This window comes from Nipponia nippon, unplaced genomic scaffold (genome assembly GCF_047370975.1).
Source record: "Nipponia nippon isolate SJK-2023a ecotype South Korea unplaced genomic scaffold, ASM4737097v1 scaffold_6, whole genome shotgun sequence".
NCBI lineage: Eukaryota > Metazoa > Chordata > Aves > Pelecaniformes > Threskiornithidae > Nipponia > Nipponia nippon.
The window spans coordinates 26,396,525-26,410,423 of NW_028262380.1; the positions used below are offsets into that span (position 1 = coordinate 26,396,525).

The following is a 13,899-nucleotide window of genomic DNA, read 5'->3' on the forward strand; positions in this document are numbered from 1 at the left end:
ATTTTCTTTTCGCAGGCTGAGTGCATACATGTAACAGGTCATTGAGAAGCAGGTCTGCATCTTGTGCCTCCTCCCAGCGTGGTCCTGGGTCAATGAGAAAGCTTCCTCTTGATGTAGCAAATGTTGATCAAGCTGCAAAACCACTTGAATGACTGTGACGGAGATGCTGCTTGGACATAGCAAGGCAAATCCCCTAAGACAGATATAAACCCAAATGTTTCTACAGTGCATAGGGGGCTGGGGTCACAGAATGAAAAGTATAGACAAGCTGAGGGATGGAGATGATGCAGTCTGTAAGAACTGGCACCAGCTGGATTTTGTGATCGCTGCTCCATGCTCTTTGAAGGTAAGTGTGAACGCTGCCAGGCCTGCAATGAGAATTCAGTCACGCACCTGTGCTTCAGTTAGCTCAAGTCTGAGTCAGTCACTGAATGATCCAACAACACATAGATTTAGCATTAATGGTCACAAAATCAAGCCCATGGTAAATGGCACAAACAGGAATAATCATTTTTCTTTCTTTCTCTGAAGTGTTCAGAATCCATTTGTTTAGCAAACTATTTTTACAGGACGACAAACCTGCCCTGAGTTTCAAATTCACAGAAAGTTTGCACTTATTGCAAGGAATAGTTTACAGTTTTGAGGTGTATATGGTGTAGTTAAGGGGAGCTTAGTTCAAACGTGTAAAATACAGCTTACTGGGATGGTCTGCACACCTGCAGATGGGAACATCCGAAGAGCAGTTTAGGTTCAGAGCTGTGCTAGACCACTTGATCAAAAAGTAGTGAAGAGCCGTAACAGCAGCAGTGGTGGAGGCTCTAACAATGAGAGGAACGTAAGGATGTGGTTTGCTCTCAAGAAGGTCTTGAAAGAAGGTAGGAGGGGGAAGGAGGAGAGAGAGGTGGGCTGCTGTAAGCAGAACGGTAGGAGCTAAAGCATAGCGAAAGGAAATAGCTGAGGCTGTAAAAAGTGAAAAAGGTTACTGAGAACTGAAGAAATCAGAGAAGAGACAATGCGGCTGAAGGGACCTTTTCCTCAGCTCTGCACTCCTGTTTTCAAAAGCTGTTCACTCGGTGTGGTTTGCAGCACAAGAGCGTATTTGGACAATTTACTCTGATTCTTCTGCTGGCAGAAGAGCCACAAACGTGACATCCCAAACTAGGAATTCATTGATCAAAGGGCAACATGAGGAATGACCTGAATTTGCTGGTCAAATTGAAGGGCTCTCCTGCAAGGTCAGCCCCTGCCACGCAGGAAGTGTGGAAGGGTGGCTGAGGCCACCCCCAACCCAGCGCTCTCAGGCAGAGGTAGAGGCAAAGCCTAATATGCTCCCTTAAAAAAGCAAATTGGCTTTGTGCCTGCGCTGCAGCAGGCTGTGACGCTCGTGCGTGGCCCACGCTCGCCTCCCCAGCGCCTGCTCCTCTCCCAAACCTTGCCCGGGGCTCAGGGCACATGTCCCCACCTCAGGCGAGTGGGGTGGCTATTTTGGAGGTGCTGGGGCAAGGGGGACTGTGGAAAGAGGACAGAGCATCTGTGAATGCCCTGGGGTACAGGGATGCACCAGATCTGTGACACCCAGTGACACCAAGTGGTAGCAGCCAGGGTGCAATAGTGTTTGTGGCTCTGAAACCTAGGGCTGGTCTTTTCCTCATTGCTCAGTGCTTGCATACTTACTACAAACATCATGAAACTTGCAGGGAAACCCAAAGCTTGGTGACCGTGTGTTGCTAAAGAAAAGGGTTCCAAGATACAGCCTCACCCTAAAACACTTTTGCATCTGACTTGGGAGCTTTTCACTCTGCTGGGACTCAAGCTGTGGCACTGATCCGGCCTAGGTTTGCTGCAGACTGCTGGGGAGCAGCCTGCCAAGCATGCAGCAGTTTGCACAAACTCATTTGCCAGTTGAGTGACCAGGGCAAAAAAATCACTTTGTGCCTAAGATGAAGTGGCACAGAAAGCCTTCAGAGCATGTGCTGTGGGACCGGTGCTCTGCTGCGAAGTCCTGCAGATGCTTGAGAGACCAGGTGGCTTGTAATGATGCATGGTCCTCCTGGGATATGAGCTCTACGTACCAGTGGGTTTTGTCAGGGTTTGCTTTTGGAACAGCATAACTACCCTGAGCGTAGCTTAGAGCAGAGCTGCTGGCCCAACAGCTGGTATTTCAAAGTGTTTCAGATTCACGTGCCCACCTGCACGGCACTTCAGAAGAATTGTCAGGAAAGGAGCATTCACAGAATTGAACAGAGACAAAAGATTAGCAATCAGCAGCCCTAGGTAACGCAACTCGTGGGCTGTATTCTTCTCTCCTCGCCTTGCAAGAGCTTGCTCACAGGCTCCATCAGTGCCAGCTGTTAGCAGATGTGCAACGGTGTGGGCAGGAGTCTGCTGCTGCCTCCTGCCCACTCTCCCAAAAAACAAGCCCAGAAGTGGAGCAGAGATAAATAGGTACTTCTGACATACAATTCATTTGGTCTATTCCAGACATTGGTGAGGTGAACCGTGCCCCAGAAAGGCAGGTTCCTCTCTCTCAGCTGTCAAAGGAGTCTAGACAACTCATTCTGCCATAGGTGCCCATGCTGTGACATCTGAAGACGCGGCGATCCATTCCACCCTTGTCTGCAGGCACTGTGCACCGACCACAGTTGGCACAGCTTCTGGGACCCTTCCGTGCCCTTTCTGATACTGGTCTGGTGAGTCCTGCCGCAGCTATCATCACCACTGCGGTGCCTGTATGTCGCAGCAGAATGGGCGAAGCTGTCTTTCCCAGGGACGTGTGTCCCAAGGGTGGATGAGTTCAGCTCAGATCACAGCATTTTCACTGAAGTGGTTTGCATATTTCCATGACATTTTTAAGAACTGAGTATCTCTGAGGTTTTTACTCCTCCATTGAACTTAATTGAAATTTGCCAACACATTAACAAGTTGTTGGAGAGGAGAGAGACAAGCAGACAGCAATCACATAATCCTTGTTTTCTCAGGAATTCAGGCGACTAGAGTGATCACCTTATTTCTGTGGTTAGTCTGATCCCTAGGGAAAAATCTTTCCAAACAAACAGCATATTCAGCTACATAATGCACATGATCGAGACACTGCTGTTGAAACTGTGATATAACAAAACAGATTTTTGCTTGCATTTAAACCTTATTTTATATTACAAGACCATTGAGAGGGATGGAGGCACTTGTCACAGCTATCGTTTGTCTTTCTGAAGTTAATTGCACTTTAAAGGTGTTTTTTCCCCACCTGTCACACCAGAGGCAGAACTAGAAACTCCCAGGAATGACTTTGTGGAACAAAGTGGCAGAAAGGTACAATCATCTATATTTGATGTAGAATCAAATAAAAATCAGAGGAATTAGAGACAAAGGTAAGCTTATGGGCCTAAACGTTTGAAGTTCAACTTCTGCACCAAGATCAAGACAGGCTTATTCTACCCTGTAGATTTGAGGCATTTAATCTCATGGCAGCCGCTTCCCGTCAGACAGGGTATAAAGTCAGCTGTGACGAGTTGATGTCAGACTTGACTTAGGATTTATTGAGACAGGGACGGACACCGATGGGGTGCGAGGGATGTGCCGTATGAATGCACGGCCTGATGCTAATGCGACAGGCAGAGCCCTCCCCTTTTGGCTATCCTCACTCATGAAACAGTCCCCGTCATCTTTGCAGCTGGCATTAAATCCAGAGGGGAATCCAGAGTTCATTCTGACGCTGGATTAACAGTGAAACTTGTCTGTTCTTGGACTTTTAGCCATGAGGTTTTCTGCCAAAGCAGATGTGTGTTAAATCTAACAATTTAAATGAAGTATTGTTCATCAATTACACATTAAAGTTAAGACCTTAACTTCTTTCACTACATGGTGGAGAGTGTTTGGGCGATCACCCCGCATGAACGTGGTCCTCTCTCCTGAAGGGAATGGAAATTATTAAACTCGGCACAGGTTTAGCGGGCTGCAGCATGGAAAGAGAGAGGCTCTGACTCATCTACTCTGCAAACAACCGCATGAGACTGCAGTTTCACTTTTTGATGTGGTCTCGTTACAGAAGTGGATGCCAGCTGAATTATCACGATGAAATACTATTCCTTCCACCTGGCTAAGCACTTGGTAATTTTACTTGAGGTTCTGGGGGAGGAGAGCTGAAGCTGCTTCAGTGGGCGTCATACCCACAGCTCAAGCAATCATTCAGTACTTAGTGCCTTCAGGGAGAAGCTGAGCTCTCCCACCCACTCTCTTTATCCCCTTCATGGAGGAGAAAAGGGAGGTGCATGCAGAAAGGACTAGGTCATGTCCTCTGAGGTCCACACACATAAGGAACCTTTCAAGGAGACTGCAGTGAAATAAGGAGGCCTCTGCTGTCTGTATGCCAGACAACGTTTGTTATAGAAAATATTTGGTGAGATTAGGGCACACTCCTGTGTTGTATCAGAACGCTGTAATGAGAGAAGCGGGAGAAACTCTCAGATGCATAGTCCCTCCTTCAGTATCAGACGGACCTCCCTCTCCCTTACTGCGTGCATCTGTAGATCACTGCGCTGCAATGTCCCTATGATTTGGGAATGCTTTTAATTATAAAGTATGTCCAGTATGGAGTTACAAATTATATTAATTTTGGCATCTTCATTAGCTATACCAAGAAGCAAGTAATGACAGTCACTGGGCTCTGCCTGCTGGACACCTCCCCTGCTCTGTGGTCTCCAGCCCCGTTAGGAGGGGATGCAGCTTATTCTCATACAGCAAACAGCATTTTCTCCTTTTAACATTCACTAGTCCTTACGTAAAACTTCACCTGGAGTATTCCTTGGATGGAGATTTCAGGACAAAAAATATTTCACTGAAAAGTTTGTCATTGGCATTCCCAGTGTTTGTCACATCCCTTCACAAATCAATGCCACTGGGAAGCTGGTGAGATGCCACTGGGCTCAAGGTGACCAATAATTGGCGGTTTCACATAAAGTGAAGTGACTGGGAAGTTCTCAACTCAGACAGCCTGATCAGTTGCACGCGTACAACTCCAAGTCTAAAGATAAGATGAGAGCTCTTGGCTGTGTAATCTCATTCCTCTTCTGAATTTTAAATGCTGGTTCCTACTACGATGAGGAGAAACAGCATCATATAAATAAAGCCACTAGATAACTCTGTGAAAGTCTGAGTCCTGCACTAACAAGCAGCTACTGGGTCCTTTTATCTCCCACTTAACAGGAGATAACAGGTCCTGACCAGGCTCCCATTTAAAAGGAGTTAAGGTCTTCTCTGTCCTGTACTGCAGAACAGAAATATGACACCCCAAAACAGGGACAGATCATTTGATTAAAGGACACATGAAAGCTTTATCTTTGCCAGGCAGCTAATTGCCTGAAATGAAGAGATGCACTCCTTGACTGGGTTAGGTCAGAAGAAAGGCAAAGCTTATGGTGGACAAAGCTGCTTCGTTAAAATACCTCTGGGTGAATGCTCCCGCTCTTTGATGAGCGTGAGTGAAGTCATTAACACCTTTTTACCTTGTGCTTTGCTGAGTAGGAGTGTGTATGCATGGATAGTTACCATGGAATAAATGACATGCTGTAAATTCACACCATCAATTAATTTCTTCATGTGCCCATGCTCTTAGACAGAGGAACACCCTGTTTCTGGATGGTGGGTGAGGAGAGGTGTGAGGAGGATACCCTGTCAAAACAAAGCTGCTTCTGTGCATATGTAGTAGGAAAATCAAGTGGCTGAGAAACCTTACGGCCACAAACGCGTGCCTGCAGGCTTCCCCAGGGTCCGGGCCGTCTCAGGCTGACTCAAAGGCAGCACACCGGGTCTGCCGTGGGGAGCCGCAAGGGGAAGGGACCACTGCCAGAAACAGGAGCTGGAGCGTTCAAGGTGGCATCTTCAACTCAGGTGCCAACACCCCAATTAAAATCGGTAGGCACCCAAACCCCTTCTTCAGGGTTTTGTAGCCACAAAAAAACAAGAAAAAAGATTATTTCTTGCTTCTGCAGGACTAGGTGGTGAAGTTTTGTGGAAGAAGAAAAAAGCTGAACTTGCTTCAGTGCTTATTGTATGGTTGGAGGTGTAGCCATAGGCATGCCCCCGAATCTTTGGCCCAGGAAGCCTTTCTGTGCTTCCTGTACCCTTGGCTTGGCTGCGCTCTGCCCATGGGAGTGTTACCACGTATTCCATCACTGGATTTTTCAGCTTAATTTTGCTCCTTAATTTTCCTTCAGCAGCCTTCAGAGGTCTTTATTTTTCCTCAGTCTCCCTGGTGGAAAGCAGACAGGTAGTCACACTTCCATTCAGGCTGGGATGAGCAAATCCAGCGATGGGGATGTGCGCAAGGGGCCGGGGGAGGCTGGGAAGTTTCTCCTGGGCCTGGAAGCCGCTGGCAGCGCCCACCGCTGCCCTAGCCCAGCTTTTGCAGCCACTGTCGCAGAAAACCAAGTAAATTTTTTTTTTTTTTAAAGTTACCTTCTTTGGGTAACGTCAAGTACTGAGGTTAGTGCTGGGTGTTATGGTCTCCTCATTCTTTTTCTTTCACAGGGGCTCAGATAAGGTGGGGGAGCCGCTTGTGCTCAGTGCCGATTGGCGAGCGAGCTGAAGTAAACTACGCGGCCTAACCACAGCGGCCTGTTTTCCTTCTGCGCCGGAAACACCTGCCAAAAGGGCTGCGTTCACTCGGGCTGTACGAAGAAAAGCCCCAAATCAAAACCTCCAGCCATACAGCAACAGGTCAAGAGGTGATATTCGGTACACCGGTTTAAATTCAAGGCAGCTCAGCTCACCCTGTCGTTTCACCAGGTGCGTGGCAAAGATAGGGCGCAGAGCGGCAGGCTTCTGTGAAATGCATTTTTCACAACGGGCTGCGCGCTGCCAGCTCGCTGGGAGGTGCATTTCGCCTACTGGCCGAAAAGGATTTGGAAAAAATAAATTGCAACAGAACGACTGTGTGTGATTCGTACGCCGTACCGCAAGGCACCGGCCGTGGAGCTGTTGGCCCCGGCGTGGAGGCACGGCGCTGCGGTCCAACCAGCCCGCGACACAATGTGGCAAGCAGCTCTTCCCCGAGCGCCGGCCGCCATGGAGCGGGTGGTGAGCACTGGGTCCACACCCACCCCGTTCCTCCAGAGAGGAGGTGCTGCAGCCCTGCCCCGGGGGGCCTGGACCCTCTGTGCCCCAAAAAGTGTTACCACATCCTCAGCTGAAACGGTGACCTTGCATCTCTGTAATTTGAAGGGATAGCTTGGTGGTGCTTCATGAGGAGTGGTTGGCTGCTTTTGTACCCTCTGCACTCTTTGACATGTGGTTTGCGTGACAAAAGCCCAGGGCAGGTCAAAGCCCGAGCGCAGGAACATGCAAGCTCTGCACCCGCGCCTAGTGAAGTGCAGCCTGCAGAGGAGGGGCAGCCCGTAATGCCTGATCAGACAAGCAGATCGGACAAGCAGTTAAACATTTTTGCCTCCTCCTTCTTTCGGCAGCTACCCACTGAGCACAATTCACTGCCTGTGCCCTGCTCGTCAGCTCTTCTCCTCCAACAAAATGGAGGCTTGCCAAGCTGGGGCACGTTGAAATGCCAAGATCAGGGAAAAAGTCATCCTGCCTCTTTTAAACTTTGCTAAAATGGGCCCAGTAAAAGCACAGGCAGCTTTTGGCAAGCTGCCTAAACCTGGTGCACTTTCCATGCATACTGTTTGCCCAATAAGCAGGTCTAAGTTCTAGCACTGGGGACCCTGGTGGGGACAATATCTGTGGCCCATGAAAGCCACCCCTTCAGTCTTGCAAGCCCAGCTGGGTCTGACAGCTCTTAACCCTCCAAATGTCATCTCCTACCCACACCTCTGGGTGGATGCATGGATACGTAGATGATTGAATGCACGGATGAACGCATTCATGAATGCACGTATAGATGCACGGATGGCTATTGGTCTGCGGTGCACTGAGCCCACTGGTTCCTTCTGACCATGAAAGCAGCAGGTGACCGGCGTGGCTGCAGCAGGGTCTGGAGTGCTATGCACTGTCACTTGGTCTCATCCCCGGTTTGCTTCAGGTGTCTGTACGGGTGACTGCAGTTAGCAAGTCTTGCAGAAAGTGATGGTTCTGCGGGCTGAGGGCGCTTGAGGCAGGAGGATGGTCATCAGCTTACAAGCTACCATATCGTGAATGCCTCACACTGCCGCTTGTTGTGAGCACCGCCCAGTGCTGAGCAGCGCTCAGGACGCAGTGGCTGTGTCTCCTAAACGTCTTTTAGCATTTTGGTGTGTAGTAGGCGGGCTTTTGTGAAGCTGCCCAAGTATGTCAAAAGGGTGCAGTCTGCGTGCTTGCAGAACCCACTTTGTGAACTACGTGGCGAGGGCCAGAAATGCTTGTGGAAAAACTAGCCTTTGGCAATCATCTCATGTCCAGGCATGAAAAGACCAGGGACCAGCTGGGGGTTAAAATTTAAATATCCATTGAATAAAGAGTATCTTTATTAAAAAAACAAAAAAGGAAAAAATAGCCAACAAAAAATGCCCGGACACTAATGTGACTGCAGTGGCAAAAAGATAGCCACGTCCATATATTCAGAGTTGGAGGAGATACTGTAGCAGTAACAAGATGCTCGAGTGGGTTGCTGGAGCTCTACAGACGATATGCATTGCCTCTGTCCTCCCACGCTTGTGGACATTCACTTTATTGTTAAATTTCCCTCAGACATTGAGCACAGGATATACCTGTCACTAATATTACATGTGCTGGTTTATTCTATTGTATGACCAACAGCAGTGCATTTTCAGGCAAATCCTCTATGATTTTTGCTGTTTAACCCCCTAAAGGCTTTCATCCCAAAGGTTAGTGGCAAACAAACTGTACAACGTGCCCGAGTGTCAGGATGTGAGAGCTCACGCTGCTGAGCAACTGGGGGTGAGAGGACCGGGCAGCTAGTGCCCCAGTGTGCTGTTGTGAAAGCCAAGCTGAGATGCAAGACTTGGTTCCAAATTGACCTAGTCTTAAAGTAAATCTGAGTTTCTGAAGGAATGAGGGAAACCTGCCGGGAAGTAAAGAGCTGAGTAAATCTAAATGAGTGGCTTGTACTGGATATTGGGGTCCAACCTACATAATGCTGTTGGAACTTGTGGCTAAAGAGTATTAGGTATCTTTATAAATACTCCATGCAAAATGCATGCGTGAAATAACAAAAAAGGCTTTAATAATTTTAAGGTCTGAGCTCTCCAAGTCCAAATTTGTAGGATATGGTGTCTAAGGCTTGATCTCCATAAGGAGTTTGTGTGCTACCTCCAGTCTTTACATTAGTTTACCTTGACTTTTTGAGGATTGTGTTTACATGTGATTTTGCCCCACTCTGCTACAGACTGAGCCTGGAAACAAGAAACAAGTGTCTATCTGCACCTATCTGGTCACATAGCTAAGGTAAAACAAGGTTAAATTTGTCTGTTTAAGTTGTCAGTTGATGCCCCTTCATTAAGTGGCTGCATTTCAGAGCTGTTGTGCCCAATGGATTACAGAATTTTTTAGGCTGTGATGCCAAGCCTCACCCCTGTGATGTGCACAATGCTTAGCAACCCAGCAGGGAAAGCTCGTTGGCAGTTTTAACAATACATCAGTTAAATTGATGTAATTTCCCTTCCCTTGCCTGGCTTTGTTATCCAGGAGCTGTTGCTGCAGTAACTTAGCCTCAGGATACGCAGCAATTAAAACTATGGGCGGTCGCACTGTAGGAGGATCGTGCCCTGGGAAGACTACTTCACAGAGGTGTTTTTAGGATGTAATTTGATGAAAACTTTTTGGCAGGAGAACCAACCTATGCCATTTTCTTACTTGGCCTCAGCTGGGTCAGCACAGCTTTTTGTAGATCTACACGATAAAGTTAATCTGATTATTTTTAATCTACATTTGTTTCTATATTTGCTTCAGGTTTAGCCAAGCAAAGTATACTAGCTGAGGGAGATGGCACAGGGAGGGAATCAACAGCGGTGGATGAGAAAGGGCTTCTGGTAAGCTGGTATTGCTGCTGAGAAAACACTTGTGAACCTGTAGGTGCAGCACAGCCTTAAGCATTTGTTCACAAGCTCTTTCCCCTGTTGGGAGAAAAGTAACCATTGCCATTTGGAACTGCTTACAGTGCTGACGAGGAACCATTGTGGGACAGTTGCTCTGCACAGTGCCATTCAGCCGATTTTTGTGAGTTCCTCCTTCACACCGTTCTTCCCTGCTTGCTTGGCATCACTGGAGACACCCAGAGAGGCTGTCCTGACTTTGAGTTGGCTGTAGTGAGCTCTACGTCCTTTCTCGGCCCATCTCTTAGGGGAACTGTAATTACATCAATACGGAGACATAGCACATTTCTATCTTTCTGATTCTTAGTGTGAAGCCGTCACTGTTACTACCATGAATACCCTGGTTTCTATCCGAGACAGGCCAGCATCTCCTTCCCTCTCAGAAAATTAAAGAACAGTAGAATGAGAGCAGTTACCATCACTGTAGCTGAAAGCACTCTTCTCACAGCCTAGAAAAGATCAGCAGTTCACACTTGGATTTTAACAGAGACCTGCTGGGTAGGGCTGGGATGAATTTTCACCTACACACCCAAGGCCAGCCTCAAGGTTGCTGTTCCCCATGCTATCTTCGTTACTGCAGCCTGCTATGCTTCTCTGATGTAATTAGCGCTTTTCTGGTAGCTCAAGAGACAGCAAAACAGGTCCTCCAGCCACTTTCCTCCAACCTGCCATTGCCACACACCGACACGCGAGTTTCAGGATGAAAGAGCGGACCAGGGCTCCGTGTGCGATCACACAGCATAAGGCTGAGCAGTCATGCCCACAAAAGCAGAATCCTGCTTCCCCTTCCCTAACAAATCCCTTTTCCCTCTTGAGTAAAGCATTTAATAGTGACCTAGACGACCCACTGCGTTCTCACAATAAACCAAAGTCTTCACGAAGCAAGCCTTTTCCCTGCCTTCCCTCAATAACCAAGGCTGGTGAGCCAAACTCTACCTTTTCTCTCTGGTCACCCAGCCTATGACCTCCGCCTCCTCTGGCGCACTTCGCACGTGGGTATTTTAACTGAACCGATTACCTTGCAGTCACAGAGAGGGTTCTAGCCACTCTGACACACCGCTTCACATTCACGAATACGAGCAAGATGAGTGGGACTCGGTGTCAGGATTGCAGCGCGCTAATTCTGCAACAGCTTGTAGCAAAGCTGTAGAAGGGGAGCCACCAAATGCACGCCAGGGAATTAACAGATTGTTGTCTACCATCACAGCTCTGTCTCTGCAGCACCCTCTGCATGGAGAGGAGAGAAAGAACTTCCAGCAACTACAGATCCTCTTGGAAACCAGACTGGGTATCAAAAAGTGCGGTATGATGCTGCCTGTTGTCTGTATACCTAGTTGTCACCTCACCTGAACACGCTGTGAGGCACTATGGGGGATGCCACTACTTCAAACACCCTTGTTATGAAAGGTGACACTCAACCTTCTTAAGACCCTGCTTCTCAGATACTAGTTATTTAATCTGTATTCAGAGTCTTTCTTTAACAAGTGCTCCAATTACAGAATGAGGGTTATTCATGTTAGCTGTCTCTTATGTTCCCTGCTACAAAGGATTCTTTGAACTGAGCAGCATCATCTTTGATGTGTTAGCCACAATTCAATTAAAGGCTACTTTTGGTCAGTACCCAGGTTTGATACATCCTTTGAAGAGGGATCAGCGAAGGATCCTAAGAATCATCAAGGCGAAGGCTTCTATCAGTAAGGAGACTGAGACTGCAGCAGTGGCAGCTGAGGCTGGATGCAGCTGCTATGGAACTGCAACTTGGACAACAGGGCCAACTTCCCCGCTGGTGTCACATTCAGTTAGCAGCTAAACCCCCTCCACACTCACAGCTTCCAATCACAGGCCACGAGCTAGCATTACTTCTCATTCCATTAGACAGTAAAAAGGAGGCACACTTGCATCAAGTTATCTTGACACCAGTGTGATGAATAGCCTTTGAGCAGGGCATAACAGAGACTAGAGAAGTTCTTGAAAGAAAACGCAGTTTAATATAAGATTACACAAGGTCAAAATACAATTAGATGCTGAATAGCATGCAAACTGACCCACAAGTCACAGCCGTTTTAAAACCATGACGCTCCATTCTCAAAACCATTCCACATGGGAAAATTCACCTTGTACTAGTTACTCCCCTTCTCTGTACCTTTACAGAGTATTGAAACTTTAGTCTGTATAACGTATAAAATTCCTGCATTGCAGAAGATACCCCTTACTAAGGAAGCCCAACAGATGGAACATTGTCTTCTTCGGTATCTTCACCAACACCTTGCTATTCTGTTAACAGCTTCGTCAGAATACCCATAAGACACTGCTGTTACAACAGTCCCCAACCAGAAGGAATGCACACCATACTGGTTTGGAGGAAGTCCAGCAAGCCCCAGAGCACGGCGGAAGACAGTTAGGAACTCCCTCTTTGTCACAGCCATACTGTCTGAGTGCACAAAGAGAGGGCCCTCTCCTTGCGGCCGTGCTGCCACATAGATACGGAGAGCTTCAACGGGACATACCCACATCTCTCTAGATAATCTCAGCTGGATCAAAAACCTCTCCTGGCTCATGTGAGATGTATGCAAACGAAGGTTTGCACCCCCTTCAGTCAGCTGGAGGTCACTCAAGTACAGGAGTTCTGGCTGTGCTGTATTTTGGTGATTTGCCACCATCTCTTCTATACGGAGCGCCCCAAAAAATGCTACAGTAAACATGGCACGGAACAGTACACACTCATAAGGAGAGCTACACACAGATTCCAGAGTCCCCAGGAGAGATCTTAACACTTCAATAGTTACAGGAGAGTATTTATCATTTGAAGGGCCAGTCCTACATTTCAACCTTGATATCATGCAACAGATAACAGGATCTTGAAGAGGATCAGCGTGATCTACCATTCTGGAGATGAAGGACAGTCCTTCCATATACATTATTATTTTTGTGGGAGGCAGATCCTGAGACTCCATGACAACCAAGAACTCTCTCACTTGATCCACTGGAATTGGCCAGATTGCAGACAGAGCCATGCCTTCTCTAAAGGCAATGAAATTCTTCAGGCCCTCATGGTAGGCCTGCCATAAGTGGCTGTCTCCTGAGTCCTCCAGTAAGAGCAGAGCCTTCAGGGGCCAAGGGCCCAAGGGACACTTCTCAGGAACCTGGCTGAGTTCATCTGCTGAAAGAAATCCACATTAGCAATGGCAAACAATGCAGTCTCACAGACAGTAAGCAGACAGAAGTTTCCTCCTTTTCAACACACTTCAGCTTTTCCTTGAACTTCCCTGAAAAAAGCCTGTCCCCTGCATTCTTATGACTTTTACCTGCACAGCTTCCAACAGCCAGAGCACAGGAAAAGAATTGAGTTATAAAAGACCATAAAAACCCCAGTGATTCTTCTCTTTAAAGCCTGATAACAGACCCAGCAGACTACAGCAAGGTTTCTACAACCCCAGAAATCCATCAAGGAGCACATAGGGTTAAGAGCAACAAAGCTACAGAATAACAATAGATTCAGCAGTGCACACAGCTCCCAGAAGTCTTCCAACACAGAGGTCAGATCCCACTGAAGAACCCACCAAGCCTCTACTGACTTCCCCCACCACACAGCCGACCCCCCCAGGGCCATGCTCACCAGCTCCTCTCCTGCTGTCGACCTCTACTCCACTGGGACTCCACGATCCACGCGGCAGCCACCCCATACCCGGCTCCCGCCGCAGTAACGCCAGAAGCGCCCAGAAGGGTGAAGGGGGGGCGGACGGCTCGGCCCCACCGCTCTGCATTGCCAACAAAATGGGGCCCACACAGCCAGAAGTGCGAAGCAGCACCACCTCAACGCTGTCTCCGTGCCGCCCTTTTATAGCCCGGCCCTTACTTCTAA

The 13,899-nt window shown here is 48.0% G+C and overlaps 1 protein-coding gene across 1 annotated transcript; it reads right to left on the reverse strand.

Moving 5' to 3' along the window:
* Positions 1–11,844: 11,844 nt before the first annotated feature.
* Positions 11,845–13,801, reverse strand: LOC148051387 (uncharacterized). The gene is made up of 2 exons (XM_087736534.1): positions 13,654–13,801; positions 11,845–13,197 (listed from the first exon to the last, which is right to left on the reverse strand). Exons 1-2 carry the CDS (start codon positions 13,799–13,801, stop codon positions 12,293–12,295), a joined length of 1,053 nt encoding a protein of 350 aa, XP_087592660.1. The 3' UTR covers positions 11,845–12,292.
* Between the last annotated feature and the right edge of the window lie 98 nt (positions 13,802–13,899).

Excerpts from the sequence above, each read along its gene's own strand:
- LOC148051387 (XM_087736534.1), bottom strand. The coding sequence starts at position 13,801 with ATGCAGAGCGGTGGGGCCGAGCCGTCCGCCCCCCCTTCACCCTTCTGG. Across the intron at positions 13,198-13,653 it reads CGACAGCAGGAGAGGAGCTG|CAGATGAACTCAGCCAGGTT; the intron begins GTGAGCATGGCC and ends GATTTCTTTCAG.